At 37.5% G+C, this 21442-nt stretch overlaps 1 protein-coding gene across 2 annotated transcripts in view; it reads right to left on the bottom strand.

Moving 5' to 3' along the window:
• The window catches only part of LOC129580511 (zinc finger protein rotund), a 74373-nt gene extending 56099 nt beyond the window's left edge, over window positions 1-18274 (bottom strand). The window contains exons 1-2 of one of the 2 annotated variants that reach the window (XM_055470989.1): window positions 17974-18274; window positions 15805-16365 (exon numbers count right to left, since the gene is read on the bottom strand). In XM_055470989.1, coding sequence (XP_055326964.1) covers window positions 15805-15939 — 135 coding nt within the window. In that variant the 5' untranslated portion in view covers window positions 15940-16365; window positions 17974-18274. Of the gene's footprint in view, window positions 1-15804; window positions 16682-17973 lie in introns of those variants that run through there. The other variant, XM_055470988.1, reaches the window with a different exon arrangement.
• Between the last annotated feature and the right edge of the window lie 3168 nt (window positions 18275-21442).

The raw sequence follows: 21442 nt of genomic DNA, 5'->3' as shown, positions 1-21442 counted from the left end.
ATCGTTCCGTTTTCTTTCATTTGCGTTCAAATTTTTTTTCCATGTACGGGATGAATGGCAATGCGTTTGAATTGCGATGATATATGTGGTGTGCAGAAACGAACTGTGTATGTGTGAGTGTGTATGTTTATCAACGTGTTGCAGCTCCTTTGTATGCAATTGCCATTTGGATACCTTCATTCCAACCATTTGCTTTTAATAATTGAATAATTTATTATAATAAAAATGTGCACGGTTTTTTTCTTCTTCTTTACATTTGCTGTTTGCGATTTCGGAGAAAAAAACGGTCAGAGAATGTATGCGCGCGGGAAAAATGATTCAAATAAAATGCACACAGTGAATAGAGATTGCCATCGTGTTTGGAATGGAATAAAAAAGTGTGGATCGATGCCAAACCCGCAGAAAAAATGAACCGACAATGAGAGAAAGAACGAGAGAAAAAAAACAATTAACAACGTTTTGGTATTTCGTATGTTGCACAATGCGTTCGTTTTTTTTCTTCATCTAGAAATATTCAGGCAGATCCGTTGATTTTCTTGGAGCGTTTGCTGCCAATTCGATAACACAATGTATTTCGTTCAATTGTTGTCTGAGCTTTGTACACCGTGTTTAAATGCTAGAAAGATGTAAACTCATACATGCTCCACACACACTCACCGCTTTTTGAAATAATCATTTTGTGTTTTGTTTTCTTTCATTTTATTTGATTAAAACGTAATTCAAAAGATGTGTTCTTTTTCAAATGGTTTCATTTGTGCAAAAATGTGTTTATCAGCAAAAGAGCGGTTGCATCGTGTAAATTTGCCATGTATTTTGTGCATTGGCGTAACTGGATCTGCTGTGTGTTTTATTCAAATTGACGAGCATCAGCCCAGGCGATCGCACATTCATCGAATTCATCTGTGTCTATTGTGTTGCTCATTTCGGTTTTTTTTTCTATTCGAGCAAAACAGAACGGTAACCGACTGGCATTTAACTGCAAATTTTTTCGCTTGATTTCGATACACGCCGGATATGGATACAGTTTCATCTTTAAATGTTGGAATTCACAGCTTGTCTGCTCGGTTTTTTCTTCTTTCCATTTCATAACTTTCGATTGAAAATGAGCTAGGGGATTCACGCCAAATTTTATTTAGCAAAATCTATTTGTATTATTTAAATCATGTAAAATTCACGCTAGATTTCAAATATTTTGTATTATTTCCCGAATGCGTTGTTATTGTTCATATTCACCTTGAACAATATGTTCTGGAAGTGGGTTTTGGTGGATCCTCAGGATCGTTCAAAACTGCTCCCGGTTCTGGAAGTGGGTTTTGGTGGATCTTCAGGATGGATCAGACGGGGTTTGACAATGCCCTGGTCCATCCTGAGGATCCACTTCCAGAACCAGGAGCGGTTTTGAACAATCCTGAGGATCCACCAAAACCCACTTCCAGAATTTTTGAAGCGATAATGACGTCAACAGATTAGACATGGTTCTGCTGACAGTCGGTTTATTGAACAAAATTGAGCAAAATTGAAATTATGCATACATATCTGTTTAATATGTTAAAACATAAACAAATTCATATTATTTGTTCATATTTTAAATATGGAAATTGGCGTGAGTCCCCTAGAAAATGAGTTTATTTAGCGAGCGATGATAAGGCTTTTTCTTCAACAAAAAAACATTTCTGGCATTTCCTTCTTTTCGGTTTAGCTGCACGGAACACAAAATATCAAATCTTTAGCTAGAAGTTTGTGATTTCTCAAATTCTTAGCACACATTTGTTGAATTGCTGGTGAAAAGAATTTCTTTTTGTTTTTAATAACACGAAAATAAAGTCCAAGTCATTCCACTCATTGCATTTCTCAAGCGCACCACAAAACGCAAAAAAAGGTACCAAGTTCAGGAAAATTGTTGACAAAAAACAACCGCAATCCACATAAATAATTATGACGTGTTGAAAATGCGCTAATTCTCTGCCATTGTCTCATAATAATATTTATTTATTAAAGTGTAAACATAATTTGCAACATAATAAATCAATTATTTGCATACGGTTTGTTTTTTTTTGTCGTCATCATCACCGTTGTCGTCGTCGTTCATTTACCATTTAACCATTTACAATGGCAGTCAATTTGAGCGCAACCAATTATTATCGGCAATTTACATTCGCTGTAAACTGTGTCACCGTATGCAAATGTTCTCGGGCAAAAACAACAACAACAATATGAAATCAACTTGTCTTCACCGTGCTCTCCTGCTTCTCTCGGTGACAAACCAAGTACACATGTTCCAAAGCGACGATATTAAGAAACCTAGTCATTATGCAATAAAAATACGACAGAGAGACACGGAATTAAAGCAGCAACACGAAAAAAAGAACAACGACAAAACGAGCAAATAAACTGTGTGCGGCTTTACAATGATTCAGTCAATACGACTCGTAAAAATGCCGGTGGAAAAAAAGCGGTGCACTTTTTCTCTTTGCTCCGTGGGCAGATCATATTTTTATCGTAATGCAATTAAATGGAGAGTTTATCTGATGTAACAGTGATCGTGGGCTCATTCCGTTTCAAAAAGAGAAGAAAAAAACGCATACACCGATCCAATTGACTCGTGCCAAACATCTAATCTACTGATTTTTACCATATTTGCTAATGATAAACGAGTTCGTTATTGAGACTTCACCATAAATGGCATCAAATACACACAGAACAATTAAAAGAAGAAAAAGAGTAGATATATAATTAATTGGCGTTTTTCGTCAATCAGCCGGGGCTGACCAGACCAGCACGTTTCATTTTTGTGCAAATGGACAGTTTCGGTTTGGGCCTCTAATGACGAGACGGTGCGCATCAAACAAATGAAATTATCCGTTTTTGATAATGATATTTCATATGGTTTTTTTTTCTTCAGCCTGTTGCTGGAATCATATCGATCAAAAAGTCCAACGTTTTTTTACCCTTTGCTCCGTGAAACATATATGAAGGATATGATTTTGGTTATGGCCAAACGAATGGAATGCGAATTCATTTTTCGAAAGAGAGCGATAGGGAAAAAAAGACGGTCAAAAGAAAATACCAGAAATATTTTTTGAAGAAAAGACGATAAAAAAAGGCGTCTGCAGAAAATGAAAAAAAAAAACGCGGACCGAAAACGCATAATTTGCGACGTTTTTCGATGATCGGCATTTTTCCATTCATTTCATTCGTTCTTTCTTTGTTCGTCAATTTTTTCGTTCGTTGTTGTTATTTCTCGGTTCGTGTTTGGTTTGCTACTTTTGTCGCGATTTCATTAAATCGATGTTAACCTTGAACCTCTGCATCGAAGCGATAAATGCCCATTCTCTGTCATTTTCGCAACACGCATTGTTGATGATGCGCATTTTTATAGAGCAGCTATATAACCTAAACCTATCAATGAATACATTGTAAGATGCAAGTCGTAATTTATTTTGGTCAATGCGCGCAATAAGGGAAATAATTTTTCAACGAGAATCGGATTTCTTCTCCATATCACTGCGAGAGCATCCTTATCGGGCAACAAGTATTTTCATATAAATTCCATTAACACCATTAACAATTTTTAATTAATCCATATTAAATTTATTGAACAACGCATTGGGCTTTTTCTCTCTTTACACCGCTGATTTGTCAAGAGGAGCATAAGTGAGATGGAAGTGGTATAAATTTAGCGTGGATGGCCCTCATAAATGGTGACTTGACTACCGACGGCATATCATTGTCATTTTCTTGCGGCTATGAATGGAACCACCTCATAATTTTGAAAAGCGCCAGCGATTTCTTTCAAGGGATTGTTTTTTTGCAATTAAATTTTTGCATCACAAAATAACTTCGACATCTTTTCGAAAGATTTGAGATACGGGAACTGTGCATAGATATCAATTTGTCGTCTTCAATGTGCCAAACTCGAAAGAGCCACACCGCGCGCCACACAGGAAACTTTTGATAGCGGTATTATGCAAATTAACAAAGAAACTCGCAATTCATGCTACGTAATTAACTGTAATGATTTAAATATTTCTCTTTTGTCGAGCAATTTTCTTCATTTGGCTTAAAATCACTTAAGGAACTTTTCTCGCCGTTCCTGCATCGAATGAACGGGGTTTTTCAGATTAGATCCGTAATTTTCAACGCCTTTTACGGGGCACTTAAAATTGATAATGGATTTTACCGACAGTTGATTGAATGCATTCAGTTGTGTGTATACAGGTCGAAGTTTTGCAAAGCATTTGAAAAGTCATCACGCATCATGATTCGGGTTGAAATGGCAATTTCGACAAAAAAGTCAATTCTCGAAAATGCACTTAAGAAGTTGCACACATCCAAAGTGGCAAAATGAGAAGAGTGGAATGTGAAAAGTTTGGAATTGATGCGATGCAACGTCATTTGGGCCCATTTCATTAATCATTAATTTAAAAAGTGAAACATGTTGAAGTCAAACGCTAGGATTTTGGAACGTGTTAAGCGGCAAATCGAGCTTCTTTGTTAGAAAATGACTATTTCATTCAATTCAATTTCACTTGCGTTTATTTCATCGATGTAGCAGCTCCAAAAAATCATTGAAATTTTTTTTTGTTTAAAAAAACCACACTCAACGCAAAAGCCACTCCATCGAATTGGAAATTCGAAATTTGGCTTGAAATGCAAATGAAATGAAAATACAGATTTCCATTGCCAAAATCAAATGTAAAATAGAATGTTGTTATCGTGTGTTAATGAAGACGGCGGCCATTCCATTCCGTTCGGTGCAATCGCATTTGGGCGAGAACTTGAAAGACCATCGTGTTTTACACGCGTAAAATTCAGTCAAAACATTTACATTGCACAGCTACTTTGCGCTTGAGACTCTATCATCACACTGTTCATTTGTTCGCGATCGCTCGCCCGCGTCTCAAGCGCACGAGATAGAGTGAGAAAGGACGATGAACACTAAAGTAAACAGACTTTGCAATCGCATAATTATTCGTGCATAAAAATAAAAATTCTTCGCAACTAAAAAAGGGTGCTTCGGTTGGGTTTTGTTTTCACTGTTGTGTATACGTATTGTTTGGATGGTTGTTTACATCGCTTTGGTTCGTTCTATATAAAAACATATATCATTTGCGTGAATGTAATGTTCCATCGAAATGTACGCTCGTTTCGATGTTCAGTGATGAGCTATTTTTTGTGTGTGTTATTTTCTCTCTTTCGTGCCGTTTGCCAGCGAGAGTAGCGAAACGCTCGTTTTGCACATACAAGCAGCGGCAACGGTGGCAGCAGCGGTCGCAAGTGCTGGATTTGCCAGTCCAGGCGATTCTGAATTTTCAATGACGATATTTCAATTCGTTCCACACGGTGCATAATAATCATCAAATTGTGTAACACAACAACAACACGGCAATCATAACGAAGCGGAAAAGTGGCTATCCATCTAATAAGAAATATCCAAAATAAAAACACCAACCGATTCGGAACTACAGAAATTTTTGTGTCTTTTCAAAACAGTAGCATATTTAGTATCATAATGATTGAGGTGCTTGTTGTTTTTCCCCTTCTTGTTCGACTTTTTGCCCATCATCATTTTCGTATATCATTCAACGGTCGGTTAATAAATCATAATTGAATAATAAATGTAATTAAATGTGAATAATTAGCAGCAGTTGCATTTAGTTTATTTGTTTTCTTCAAATTCAATGAAATCATCATAATGATGTGCGTTTTGTATATTTAGTGACTGCTATCTATCTCTTTGGTCGGTTTTTCGTTTCCTTTGCGATGTGATTAATATTTAAAATTCTTCATTCATTTCGCTCATTTTCAAGCTGAGATGGTTTGATACGTGTGTTTTTGTCTAGGGTTTCGTGATATGCGTTTGTTTCTTTTTTGGCTGCCAGTTTCACTTCTTTGAATCAACGTTTCGATGCGCTCGTTGATTGTTCTTGTTCTGCAGGTGGAAAAAGTTGTAGTAGCCTTCTAAACTGCACTGAATTAGCGGTTAAATATCGCACAAATTGTTCAGTTTTCATTAATTAATTAAATTAAGTTGTTTCGATGGCAAAATGTCGTTGTAGAAAATTATCGTCATATGCTGTATTGCCGGCGGGCTTGTTCGCAATCACAAAATGAGCATTTGCATAAATTTTGTCGTGTAACTTGCACGTTGAACGGATGATAATCATTGAGACAGCGCCAATAAATTAAACCACTTTACATATAAATGAGCGCGCGCCCGCTCGCACACACAAAACTGCCCAAAAATCACACCGATTCAAGCGGTTTGCTGCAGTAGCAGCAGTGCAACCATTAATCTCTATTACGACATCATTACAAAATGTGTAGTTATTCATGTTGTTTGGCTGTCGCCTTCTGAAAGTCATGCACAACACACACACTAGTTTATAAATTTTATTAATTTCATAAGAATAATAAATTACTGTATTTTGCATCATGATTGAGTGGACTGAGTAGTGTTTAGTGAATGTTAAGTGTTTTGTTGTACAAAAGAACCATTCAATGGTGCGCCGATTTGCATGTGCACCAGAATATATGTTTATATGCATTCAGATAGATTTTAAGACTCCAAAACTAGACGGACGGCCCGAGCGCGAGCTGGTGAGTGAGACAGCGCGAAAGAAAAAGAGAAAGAAAGAGAGAGCACGGTTTGAAAAATGCCGTCGAAAAATGGCAACGTGTTAAAGGAAATTACCAATGTGAAGAAAATGTTACGGAAAATTATTATTTGTAATTTTTAATTACATGTACAAGCGCAAAACGTTCACTTTTGACAAACGTTTGAATTGGCATGACAAGAAGGGTCTCTCCATCCCTTTTGCGCTCGCACCGTTTTTAACGCCTTGAAATGGAACTAAACGATACACAAGAAAGTAAGCAAAAAATACACTATTTAAGACATTTAGGAGAGAATACTTATTGAAAAATGTGTGCGCGGCTCGATGACGTCGACGAAAAAACAGCAACAGCTGTTGGTGTTTTCGCATTAACCAGCTACAAGTCGCACCATTTCCTTTCAATCGATTTACTACTTGCACTAACCAAACCATTCGATACATGATATTTAAAAGACTTGGCGTCTCTCTCTGTCTCTCTCTCTCTTTCTCTACATTATTACAGTGTTGTTCTGGATCAATTTTATAATAATTATCCGGTTACTGTTTAATTATGTGCGCACTCGATTCAAAGTGAGCATAACATGCGAATCTAATCGAAACTCACATGCAAACTGGAAACTCTTCTTGAAAAATTCGACGTGATCAACATGAAATTGACCTAAAATTAAATTGTTGGTATTTTCACTAGATTTTGTATGCCATTCACAAGTTTTCTTTATTCAAAGGAGGGGAAGACTGAAAATTTCAGAAAATAAAACACAAAAATGTCAAAAATTGAATGAAAAATGCAAACCATAGAATGTGGATTAAACATTTCTGTCCGAGGATTTGTCGCAAATGTTTCGTTCTGTTCGAAATTAAATAAGACGTCTAAGAATTATGTGGCGCATTATGAAAAATATCATTTTAACCCGACTAATAGACACAAGAGGATTCCCATTTACCAATTGTTTCACACAGTAATTATTGGGCCTCTTTTTAAATGTGTGGTTATTTTTCAAGCGGCAATAAAATCCGTGGTACCGCAGAGACGTTCTCGCTTTGTGTATGTGTTATGTGCCGTTGCGCGAGAAAAGAAGCGAAAAATATATGAATATGCCGAGCTCACAAATTACATCGTCATTATTCACTTTGAAAAAGTCGTAAATTTCATTTCGCTAATAGTATCATAGAAAAATGGGCTGAGAGAAGAAAAAAAATTGTGCTCTTTCTCTTAGCTGATGCCATTCGGTTCGGTTCGGTTCGTTTGTCATATTCCATATTTTTAATTTCTCATTTCCAGCCAAATGTGTGTTTTTTGTTCATCGTTTGCATTCGCAAGTTTATTTTTGACAACAAACGAACGAAAAAAAAACTGTGACATTAAACAGTAATAATAAATTTATAATCGCTTCTATTCACACACACACACAATGGAGTCACTCACAGCGAAGGAGAAGAGCAAGGGAGATGAGAGTTTTAGAAGTGAACAACAACAACAACAAAGGCAGCGAAAAAAAATGAGCATCCAGTAACGGCGTTTTGAGCGACGCAGTAGAATAAAAAAAATCGAATGCACGATAGAAATGTGTCACACATATGTGTGTGCTTTGCTCGTTGTAGATGATCGTATTTTTTTGTGTTGGCTCTTGCGTCAAAAATGAACAGAAAAAAAGCAACAAAAACTTGAAACAAATGCAAAGCATTTCACATCGTTCGCTGCTGCTGAACACGATGATGATGTTAATGATAATTTAATAAAAACGGATGCAATATATAAACTTGTTAGCGACTTGCAAATATAAACAAGCGCTGAACAACCAGCGCACGGCAGTATACACTGAGCCAGTTGACTTTGAGTCTTCGAATGCATCGACTGGTTATTTCGTCATTTTGCTGCTGTTGTTGTTGTTGCTACTGGTTGCTTCAACGCCTGTGTACGATGCTTTATTACCGATGCACTCAGATGAAATGTTCCAGCGAATATGCAAAATAATATGAAAGAGATACGCATCTCGCGTTCGTCGATTGTTCGGGCCAATGCAGAGTGAAACAATGCACCACACAAAACTGGAACTGAACACACTCAGCTCACTGAGAGGAAACAGTGTGTCCAAGCGAATAAGAGTGCAAGATAATATAGATGGAATCGACAATCGACGATGATGTTGATGATGCTGGTGATGAATGCATTATTGGCAACTATTTGCGAGATGCACTTGTGCAACACATTTATCCAAATTGCATCTTTATTTTTCGGAGTCTCCGTGTGGTTTGGCAAAAATGCTATATATTTTATCTTGTTCACTGCTAATTGCGAAATGGTACTTACACAGTCCGATTTACATTTAAATAAACCAGATGCCTCTCATGTTCAAACAACAACAACATCCGAGTTTTGATTGCAATCTTCAATGAAACGGCACCATTCAACGAATTTTCAATTGATTCAATGAATCATTAGCATAATATAACATTTCGAATTGTTAACGTTTCGATCGCAATCGAGCTTATGGTGTGTGTGCTTGTGTCGTGTTTTCAAGGCATTGCACATGATGCACAATTTTGCTCATTCACTCAAGTGTTTGGGCGCACACACATTTGATACATCGACGTGTCATTTTGAATTCCCATTTCAAATGGAACGCAAAATGCATGAGCGCCAATGTGATGGTTTATGCAGTGGGCCCGCGCCAAAGACACACACACATTAAAATGGGTTTCAACTTACACACAACACTTTTCACATATTTCAAATTGAAAACCATCATTTTTGATGCAACACCACTGAACGCGCTCGCGCTCACGCTCAATGCATCTCTGTCTTAATCGCACTCTCTCTCTCTCTCTCTCTCTCTCTCTCTCTCTCTCTCTCTCTCTCTGTGTGTGTGTGTGTGTGCTTGACTTGCTGTTAACAATAATCGGATACATTTTACACCATGTAATAAATTGAAAAACACCACATAGAGATGGAGTGCTTTATGCCACAGCATTTCAATTTAATGCGACGATTTGCGGTTTATTCACCAAAACCGTTTGAGAAAAAGGAATTTATAATGAAATATTGTTTGATTTATCAAGAAATTGCACTATTCTCTCTATTCCTGTGTGTCTGTCTCTCACTATCTGACGATGATGCATTTCCATCATCGTCGTCGCCACAACGGAATGCCATCGAAACGGTCGATTGAAATAGACGTTGCTATTTCAATTTCCAACTGATTGCTATGATAATCGCACTTAATTACTTTAACACAAAAGCCTGAGTTTAACTGTTCAACCGATTTTATGAAGTTAACCGTAACTCCGTTCGGAGAACAAACACTTTAAGTGAAAAGCCAAGCAACAAATTAACTTAAAATGATTCTTTATTGAGTAATGAGTTATTAAAGCATAATTCGATTACATTTGTGCAATTAGATTTGGTGTTTTCAAGCAAATACTTTATTTAGGTTGCTCTTTTGCCCCAAATAAACGAAAACTTTGTTAATAATTCAATAAACGAAATGAAAAAAGTGTGAAAATGTTCCATGAAAGTACATAGGATCCATACGTTATTGATGTTGCCACGTTTTTTTCTTCTTTAGAACAAACTTTGACTACATAAGTCAAGAGTACTAACTGCCTGTTTGAAACAAAGTAACAAAGTCAAATATTTCACCCTTCATCAACACCAGCCGAACAGGTCAAAGAGGAACGAAAAACTTTTTTACACGCCTCATTTTTGAACCAATTATTCACCCAATCTTGAAATGGCATTTTTGAAGAGGGTGCTGTTGGCAACCAGTAAACGCTTAACTTGAATTAGGCCGTTTAAGTATCGATTTGATTTAGGGGCGATAGCGTTTCTTCGACCTCTGAACAATTCAAGCGAACAGTGTGTTCAAATAAGTATCTAGAATCAGGCAGCAGAAACGAAGCAGTTTTTTTTAAGTAAATCAAATAGAAAATTGATCAAAATAACTCTTCCTTTGTCATTCAGTGTATTCGAAAGTGCAGAAAAGCATATTCTCAGCGTGTGACGTATGAAAGTCAAAGGTTTTCCTTTCGCAGTAAACATTTGGAATGGAAGTGCATTGTGGCAAAACACGGATTAAACACATTTATTGTGTTGTACATTGGCCAAACAGACGGTGTTACAGACAGCCACGAATATCATGAGCTCCTTGCGGCCAGAAACGCGCCAACAACGTAGGGATACAAGAAGAAAAAACAAAGACAAAGTGATAATAAATTATATGGAATTGTTTATGAAAGTGATATCGTACATGACAATGACATGCGGTAATGTTCGAATTATGCACACCGAACGAAAATATTAGAGTGTGCGAATAGTTTGTTTGGTTTGGCATCGGCGGTTTTTGTCGAATGTGCACGACCGAACCGCAAAGTATTTTACGTTCGTTGGAAAAGTGGTTGCAACTTCAGCTGGAGTACTGAATTTCACTGCTACGACAAACTATGAAGCAGGAGAGAAAGACATAGATGTGGAAACGAGCAGCAGCAGCAGCAACGACATCGCCGTCGACGAGTCGACACTAATAAATTTTGGCGGTGCCGAAAACTGGTGGATGCCAGAAACAAAACATTCCGCCATACCAAAATGATAAACTAATATAATATTTTATAAAATGTGATGTATGTGCCATTTATCACCCACGATGGTGACTGTGCCATCTCAAAGCCACTATCACGGAAGAAGAAGAAAAAGGAAAAAGCAAATGTTTGTATATTTTGTCTCATTTATTCAGCTGTATTTCATTTGCGTTGTGTTTTTGTTTAGCGAAAGGAGCAAGTGCGACTACGGTATTTGTCTACGAAGACCTCGCTCTCGGTGACAGCGATATATGAACGTTTTTTTCCCAATACAAAGTCGGAAAAATCACAAACAATTTTGTGCAAACGGAAAAATCCAAAGACATTGCGACTTCCCCTCACTGCCATTGTAACATCAATTGGATACGAGATATGGGTGGATTGGCTCTGAATGCTTATTTATGCGATTATAATTGAATGTTATGTGAATTTAGTTATGCATGTGACGACGACGACGGCAATCGCTGTACCACTCCGGAGAAGCAAAAGGAATTCAGTGTCGGAAATGCCAAAGATATGCTGAGCGGCTGCTGTTTCCTGGAGCAAACAACCAACGAAATTCATAATAACGAGAAAATAATATTCTTTGGCGAAAAAGTGAGGGAGAGAAATGAATCTGAATGCGAAATTAAATAGTCGCCAATTTTTACAAATAGCATTCGCATCTGTGTGTGCGTTACTGCGGAACTGCTCCGGATTTTATCAATAAAATATTTATTTCTGATGCAAAGCAGCGCGTCGAGCAATCATATTTGCCCGAGTGTTTTTTTTTTTCGTGACAGAGAATAATGAATAATTGAATTCGGTGATTTGCGAAGATGAATTTTTGCCTAATTGAAGTCGATGTGGAATTTTCACAAGGAATAACATACAAGTATATATTTATGATTGCACGGCAAAATGGCAGAAGCGTCTAAAATTTGGACTCCAAATGGCCATACGAATGGGAAAAATGACAAAGGGCTACACGTACGCCGAAAATAAACGAACAAACATTTTTAATATGCCAAAAAGGAGCAAATAAATCTCTGGCTACAAACAAAACCGGACCGCAGTGATTTAACACGTTTTATGAGATATTATGGTCGAGGAATAGAGCAAGTGGCATTTTGTGCTCCCTCATTTTTCGGCCCCAAGATTACAAACAAATGTGAAATATGTGTGTGTGGTAAACGTATTCCATGATGCTTTCATCCACATAATCGCCTTCGCATGACCATTTGTCAAACAATATTATTTTATTACGTATTAAGTGTTGGAATTTGCAGCTCAAGAAAAAAAAGACACACACACGAAAAATCTCGTTTGTGAAGTGGGAAAAATGAGCGCGATATTAAAATAACAAATCGATGCTGACCTCACGAACGTTTGCTCACTAGCACATTCACTGTCCGCAAACAAATATTTGGCTTTGTTCTTGTTCGTTCCGTTTTCATAAATGATACCCATGTGATATCGCATATGGTTACCAAGTAAGATTACATGCCATGTCCAAACGGATAACAATGCATATTTGCAGCAGTGAAAACTTTCACAACTTTTGTTGACTTTATCCTTTCTTTTTCGGTTACGCAACCCCAACACCACACTTTTTCCACAGTAACCACATTTTTCTTCTCCACAGTTTTGTTTGCAAACACAATAGTTTTTTCTCTTCGTCAACTAATTCCATTTGCGGAGACTTTTTTTTGGCTTCTGACGATGGGAGCATTTTCCATTTGACAACAGGCTACAATTCAATCCTTGTGACTCTCTTTTAACCTTGAATTTTTCACACAGTAAGTAAAATATATAAAAATAACAGCGGAAATGGAAGGAAATCCACTGTATGCCATGTGATTGATTCATGGGAATCTGTTCGGATGAATATGTCTTTAATTTATCCACAGTAACATTAGTGTATCAAGTTGTACTGCAGTAGAAATGTATTGTCAATGCTTGGACTTGTATTCAAATGAAATGTTTTCGATTTCAGCGTTAACTTTCATTCGAAAGACCACTGCACAGTGCACATACAAGTGGTTATTTAAAAGAATCTGATGTGATCCGTTCGTGTGGCTACTGTCTTGTTAATTGATACCTTTTGATTTGCCATTAATTTAACTGTCGATAAAAGCGTATAGTATGTGCGAGAGCACGACTCATGTGGATCGCTTTGGTTTGAGACGGTTTCAACTGAACAAAGTCATTTGAAATTGAGCGCATAGCTGCACACACTTCAATCAGCACACATGTGATTGAATCGGCCCCGTCAAAACTGGCCATCGTTTCATGAAATCGCTTTGATAGTAGTGTTTAGTTGATTGAAAATGTGCAATTCTAAAACGTTGATGATCACGAAGAGCGTTAATTCTCTCATTCACTGTCTGTCGCATTCGTAAACGGCGCACAAAATAATCGACCGCTGAATGGAAAAGGGACGCACTGCTAGAAACCCAGCGTGTATGGCAAAAATAGTTTGAGTTCGTGTATGATATGCAATAAAAATTGAATAGTTTTACTAAGTCGGGTTGATTCTCGTGTTTGCACGTCGCTTTCAACGACGACGGCAGAATTGCAAAAAAAAATAGAGAAGAAAAAAAGCGAAACACTTCTGTGCGGAATTATTGCACTTTTCTCTCTCGCTCTCAGTGCTTGATCTCGCGTCTCATTTTGCGTTTTGTGAGCAATTAAAACATTTTTGCAAACTGCTATTGATCGAATGTTAAATGGGTAGAAAATGTGTGCAAAATAGACGGCGACGACGATCGATATGCGTGTGTCTATGCAATAAGGAATAAAAATACAACAAAAAATAGCAATGACCTGAACATGAAAAATGAGTGGAGAGGAGAGGCAAAAAATGGCATTTTTATCGTGCGCACTGATCGTTAGATTAGTTCATTGACGTGAAATTATCGGAACGTGTTTCATGTACGACAAATCGAAATCGAATCGCATTTTAAAGTCGATCATAAAAAAAAGAAATGATTATGCACTTTTATGATTGTGCGAGGGACATCCGACCGAAATGAATGGAATGTTTATGACTGAATTATTTCAACTGGAGCTAGGTTTTTGTTTCTCGAATTCGTTTTTTTTTCATGAGGTGTTTGTTTTCCCTCATTTTATCGCTAGATCGGTCAATGACACAATGCACAACAATTTGTAAAATTCCAAACTTCCCATCAGAACAAAAACTACGAAAAAATACAAAACAAAGTTGTAAATGATTGTTAACGCAGATGAATTGAAGAAAAAAATGTTTAATTATGGTTAATTAAAGTCAATTTGCCGGTGGCACAATTTATACAAAGTAAGCGACGGCAAATCAAAGACACTCACACACAATCGATTTGAAAATCAATTTTCGTTTCGTTTTAATTCAATAAAGTACGTTGTTGAGCAAGTGCGAGTGAGCAAACCAAGTGTTCGAAATTAAATGGGCATCAATGGGAAATTAAAATTTGTATGTCCACTGTCCAAAATGCTGTAATGTGGTAATAACAATAATGAACTCGTTACCGATTAATGCGAGACTCTTTGCCCGCTGGTTGAATGTAAATCAAGTGTGGTGGTGATCACAAGCCCAACCAACATGATTATAATGTCATTTCGTTTACGAGGCGAAAGGCGTGAAATAAAACCAATGGAAAGCATTAAACATGCACTTGCGGCCAAATAACGATACAAGAAGCGGTGTTTTTTGGATGAAATGGACGGATTGGTAAAAACAAAATGGAACGGACGAACAAGACCAGAAGTGAAAATATGTATCAGAATACTGTCGAAATTATATTCATGAGTGACCGGTAATTATAGTCATAAGAAAATGATTCCCATCAGAATTCCGCTCGAAGACAAACACAATGACACTAATGAAATTAGTTGGAACGCAAAGCGGCACAACCACACACTGAACACCAAACACATCACAATGATCGGAAAACGGTAGCATATCACAATATTTGAACCATTGAACAGAAAAGAAGGGAAAAAAAGATATGTGAAGAGAAATCATCATCATCATTATTATGCTGGGGAAGACGAACACCATACCATTTGGTTCGACGTGAAAACGTAGAAAAGGATGAGAAACGCGTTCACGAAATAAATTTATGAAATAAATAATACGAAAGCAGAAAAAGGAAGCCGACAAACGGAGCAGCAGCAGCGGGAACAATGAAAATCAAAGGGAATAACGATCACATTGTGATGTTCCGTGTCATTTGCTGCCGTCGCGATAACAAAGCAAAAACCATGACAATTTTTCAAACAGTTGATTAACGAGCGCACAACAGATCAGAGCAAGTGCCGTGTGCGCGCATATTACATCGTTTTCGCCGTGTTTCGTTGTCATCTGTTCAACACGCTGAATTTTGGTCGCATTATTTTCGCAACACTTTCGTTGATTTTTAGTTTTAAATAGAGATGATAGATTTTTTTACGATCAATCATAAGAATTTGAACGATCAACATTTTCAAAACATTGCATTTTTTCGATGAATTTTTTTTAAGGTTATTTTCGACGAATTTCAACACATCAACAATTTGTTTTAGGAATTTCAACACAATTTGTTTTTCGAAAACGTGCAGAACAAAAACGGTTTCACATTGAAACTGTTCCACTCACCTTACTTTGTGATCCGGCTGATGCTGCGTAATCGAGTGCTAACATGCAATCATTATATCCTGTTTCAGTTTTAATCGTCGCAGGACTGCAAAATTGTCCAACACCAATTTGCGTATCACGATACCAAGGATACATGATACATTCGTCCCAATCAAATTGTTATCGTTCCGTTTTCACTGTGAAAATTACTCTTTTTTGTTGCACACTCGAACCGAACTGAGACTACCGATTTTATGTTTGGCTGAAATTTAATTCACTTTTGATATGAATGGAAATCACGAGTTTTTTTCGTTATAAACTCGATTTTTTTTTCTTTATTTCTTTTTTTATTTTTAAAATTCACTCTTTAATGGCAAAAACGTTTTTTTCTTCAGTCACAACAAATCAAATAGTTCATTGAATCTAGTTTTTCTTGTCAATATTTTGATGTGCACTTTTTTTCATTTGTGTTTTTTGTTGTTTGATCACATCAATTCATTTCAATTTATTGTGTCAATAAGCCAAGCACGGGCGGGTGAAAAAAGGACACATACGCGCGTCGGCGATCAGTAATAAAAACCACTAAAACAATTTAAACAAGAAAACACATTAGAAAAAAGTGTGCGAAAAATGAATGTCGCGTGTATTTTTTTTCTGTCGTCATTCGATTCGTTCTTCTCTCAACGGCAGCTTTTGTTCGATGTGTAGTTTGGTTTTATGGGAGCGTAGAAATTTCCGAAGCAAAACTCACGCGAATCGGGCACACACAGAGAGAAAAAACAACCCTCGTCTGTTTCGGCCAAAAACACTATTTGTTATAATGTTGAGGCGGCAAATGCTTGTGAAAGAAGTGCGAGAGTCTTCGGAATGGAAATGTTTGCATGAAGAAAAAACGAACGAACAATTCGTATAGAACACATTCGAGACATAGACAAGCGTACAGGCAGCCAGAGCGCAGTTTTTATGAGTGTGTTTGTGCGTATGCCCCTGCGTACTAACCGAAAAACACACGGATGCTTCAACACTCGCTCTTCTATGTGTCGGTCTCTGTCTCTCGCTCTGGCTCGCAGCACACACAACACAACGAACGAAAGGTCGACCAGCGCACAATTTTCAGCGTTTCGATACGACGATGGTGTTGAGTTGATGAGCCAAACTCCAGCGCGCGCGAATCGAAAAACAGCACACACCAACAACCGAGAGAGAGATAGATAGAAAAAAATTGGCTTCGGTTTTGGTTCGGTTGTGAAAATTTTGGAATTCTGTGGCGTCGATTTTGGCCACGCACACAAATTCTAATCGCGACACATACGCAAATCAACGAACGGGGACCACCTTCTAAGCATGACTTTCAATTGAACTTCTCAATTTCCGATCCGGTTCCACATTCGATCTTGCCCGTCTTCAGATCGTAAATCTCACTTGACATCAAATTTTTGATAATTCGCACGGTGAAAAACAAAAAAAACCAACAACAACTTCAATGCGGTTAAATTGTTGCTAATTTGCAATATGCTTGAAATTCATTGATATCAACAGTTTGCACAGAAAAAAATAAACGGTTCACAACACCAAAAACAATAAATCACATTAATAAAGACAACGAATAAAAAAACTCCCGCACTCGTTGCGCTTTTTTCTGCCCTCGGCCGGTGAGTTCAAAAACTAATTTCAGTGACAACGTAGGGAAAAAAATTGGCTCACAAAACAAATAATAACAACGATGATAATTAAAAAAATGTTTCAATTGCACCTTTTTTTCGTGCGGTTTACTGCTGCGATGCGATGCTACGGCATGCGATCTTGTCGACATGTGCTGTTGTGTGTGCTCTTCTTGCCGATTTCGATTAGCGAATGTGAAAAAGCCGCTTATACCATCCACTATGACGGTACAGGCAGCAAAAAAATCTACTGAAAAATCGAAAAAAAGGCCCAGCCACTTTTTGTACCCGGTCGTCTTCACTTAGAATCCAATGTATTCAAAGGCCAAATGCACGCACACAATTGCGCAGCCGAATGAGAGAAAGAGAACGAGCGTCGGGGAGAGATGATCGAATTGAATGAATTGGAACTTCTCAAATGCTACAGAAACAAAAACAATTACACGAGAAAAAAACGCACACACACACACACTCTCTCTCTCTCTATCTCACAACCAAATGACAATATTGTATGAATATGGAAACGCACCACGAAAAAAAAATCCAACAACAACAACTCAAATCGTCTTTCTTTTTCCAAGTCGATTTCGTTGCCTGTGCTTCGACCGAATGATATACTCGAAATGCTCTTGCTCCTGTGCTGCTCCAGCAATTGGAAAAAACTGAACGCTTTAAGCCGCGTGCTGTTTTCGGTTTTGGGTTTTTCGCTTTGTGTTAATCTTCTTCGTACGACTTATTTCTCTCTTTCGTCGTTTCTTGCTCTTCACACTGGCTGTGCTCTCTATCTCGCTTTGTGGCTCCTGCTAAACGGTTAGAATGCTGCTGTTGCGTCGAACTATTCGACGATAAATGACGAACAGAAAAAACACCGAAGAAGTGGTTACCGTGCATGCATCAGCATTGCATGTGTCTGCGTGCCTATGGCTTTCTCTCTCTCTCCATCTCACTCGTACACATGTAAGTGCTGTGTTGGGCGCGCTTATTTTACATTATCATATTGTTACCCGAGCAGCGTTTGCATGTGAAATCCCAATATCACGATTGCTATTGTATTGCATTCACTACGTGTGCTACTGCTTCGCGATTACACGTTCGTATGTGCAGCTGTGTGTGTGTGTGTGTGTGTGTGTGTTTGGATTTCGAATAGTCCAAGCATTTGATATGGATTTGGAGTATGAGTGTTCTACTGTGGTTTTTTTGTTGTGGTGTGTAGCTCGTTGGTGTGCTTTTGAGTCGTGAACCAATAACTGGTTTCAATATACTAACCAATGCTGAATATGTTTGCACAGAGCCGTGTACGTTCTGCGGTCTGTTCTGCCGAATAGAAGAGCATCGCGAATGAGATAGAAATAGGTGCTTTTGTGAAAAGCTCTTGTACAGCACATAAGCGAAAAGGGAAGCTGGTGCTATCGAGTCTCGAATCTACTATACACGTACAGTCATTTGCCACCTCGTCGATGCTATGGAATCTTGTTTGCATTTTGTTATTCGATTCGATTCATTTTAATTTGGAATTAAATTGAACTTTGATGAAAATTCTAAGAAAATTGATTCTTCTGAGATGGTCTCCTTCATGATCTCGGCATAAAATACGATGAAAAAATATTTTAGGTCTCTGTCCATAGATTAAAAATTAATTATTACGTTTTTTAATTGTTCGAGAATCAAAGTTTGGCCGGAATTTTTCTAGTCCAAAAAAGTTTGACTTGAATTATTTTGGAAAACAGATCTTTCTTCTCTCGAGCTGATGATTCGATTCATTTTCGTCATTGTGTTTCCATATTTCCCAAGTTTGTCAGTTGTTTTTCATTTCAAACTTTTCCTTGAGCCCATTCAAACATTCCTGAAATCCATTTGGCTTGAAAAAGAGGTCCTCCGAATCCATTAGAATGAATGAAAAGAAATTTAAAAATCCAAAAATCGGCAAAAACATTGTTTATATATTTGGCAATTTAATGTAGTTCAATCCAATCCGGTGTTTGGTACAAATTCATAATCATTCAGTTTCTGCATGGTCCAAAATTTGTTGTTGATGATAAGAAGTAAAGTATTTTTGGCAGACACATAGACATGGTGCTTTTAGCATTCTTGACTTTGTTTGTATATTTGTCTCGCATTTTCATCTTCTCTGATTTTCATCGTTCACTTTCAAAGTCAACATTTGGTGGTTCTTTTGTGTGTTTGTCGTATTCTAAGCCCGTCTTCCTTTCATCCATTTTCGCTTTCAATGCACAGTGCACAAGAAAAAAGAAACGACAAAATATTTTCTTCATTAAAACGCCTGCACATTGCACAAGCGATGGCCAAATTTGGCATCGACCACGAAGATGCATCAACGTGCACACACACACATACACACAGTCCAGCATTCGACCCAGACGAAAATGGCATTTTGTTCAGAAATTAATTAGGAATGTGCGTTTCTTCCATGTTTCATCGGGGCACAGCTCAACACTCAACTCAAACATATGTATTGTGTGGCTAGGTTTGGTTTTTAAAATTATTTGCACGTCTGTCTTGTTGGTCTCTGTCTCTCTCTCTTCGCTGTCTCTTTGGCTGTCTTGTAATCAGGCAAAATTTCAGAAGCACATTGCAATTGTAAATTCACACTCGTTTAATATAATGTCGAGCATTTCAGAATCGTTGCGGTCGGTTTTTATTGCGATCGTTTTCTTGCTCTTCTTCTTCTTTTGCTTGTTGTTATTGTTTTTTTTTCTCCGTCTTCTGTTAAAAAAGTGCAAATAAAGTGTGTTCTCTTGGCATTGTGTGTGCGTGTAAACGGGACGAATGGAATGGCTATTCCATTCATGTGTGCAATGTTTTTGTTACCGATGGTGGCAATGTTCTGCTTCGACAGCCCGAGTAGTTTTTAATCTTGTAACTCGCATATAAATCAAATCAGGGGCAAATTATTATACACAGAGAGAGACACAGCACACACATTGGACAAGAGTGCGATAAGGAGTGAAGACGAGAAAAAGATTTAAATCATTTGTCTGTCGTACATTGGACCAATTCGATTACATGTGGTGCATTTGGCTAGAAAAGTGTACGTACATGAATCATCCAGGCAGCGACAGCCAATTGACCGATGCTAACCCGTCTCTCAAATTGAATTCTCTACAGATAAATGGAAATATCTTCGGATTTTTTCACTTCATTTTTGCTTTTGCTGCCATATCGTCGATGAGTTCATTGCAGACATACTTAAAACGTCTTTCGAAACGCGCGCGCCCGTTACCGCACTCCAGAATGAAGAAGGGAAAAAATGCATTTTAATTTGCAGCTAAATCAAATCTTTGCACAGCAAAAATGGGCAGAAAATGCGAAACGAATGCTGAAAATAAGAATTGTAGATTTTGAGCGCACGTTTACATCCGACATTGCATACAGAGCTAGGCATACAAACAGGAAAACTACTTGTTGTAAGTTGAGTGTGTGTGTGTGTGTCGAGTAGCCAACGCAAATGGCATTTCAGCTTGTTAAAATTGGTTCGTGTCGAGAATATGATGATAATTAAACAATTCAATGAGAATTTATTCGCTACCGTTTTTTTCCCTCTTTCTTTCCATTCAATTTTTGATGGAGTGCAAATAACGCAGGAAGAGATTTATTTATGTTTGAGATGAGGATTTGTTCCATGGACAAACACTTGGTAATCTCTTAATTTTCGAATGAACACATGGCAAACAATGGGAGAATGCTTCAAATTCTGCGTCCATTTTGATATCAATTGAACCGTAAAGTACGAATAAATCAAGCATGGCAAACCGTACTTTCGATTGGACAACCGACCAATTCGAACATTTTTCAATTCCAATCGATGAAGAAACCATTTGTAATTGCGATGACCATTGGTGCGTAACGTGAAATTGTTCTTATTAATGTCGTCGAGAGAAAAAAAAAACAACGTTCCGCATAACACTTGACAAAAGTACCGCAAAACTGAAGAAACAATCGATTTCAAAGGAATATAAAAAGAACAACAACAAGCGATC

Source organism: Sitodiplosis mosellana, unplaced genomic scaffold, assembly GCF_009176505.1.
Source record: "Sitodiplosis mosellana isolate CC-2019 unplaced genomic scaffold, AAFC_SMos_1.0 Smas_scaffold_1, whole genome shotgun sequence".
In the NCBI taxonomy this organism is placed as follows: Eukaryota; Metazoa; Arthropoda; class Insecta; order Diptera; family Cecidomyiidae; genus Sitodiplosis; species Sitodiplosis mosellana.
Note: the sequence above shows the minus strand (reverse complement) of the source record. Positions and strands in the feature narration are given on the sequence as shown.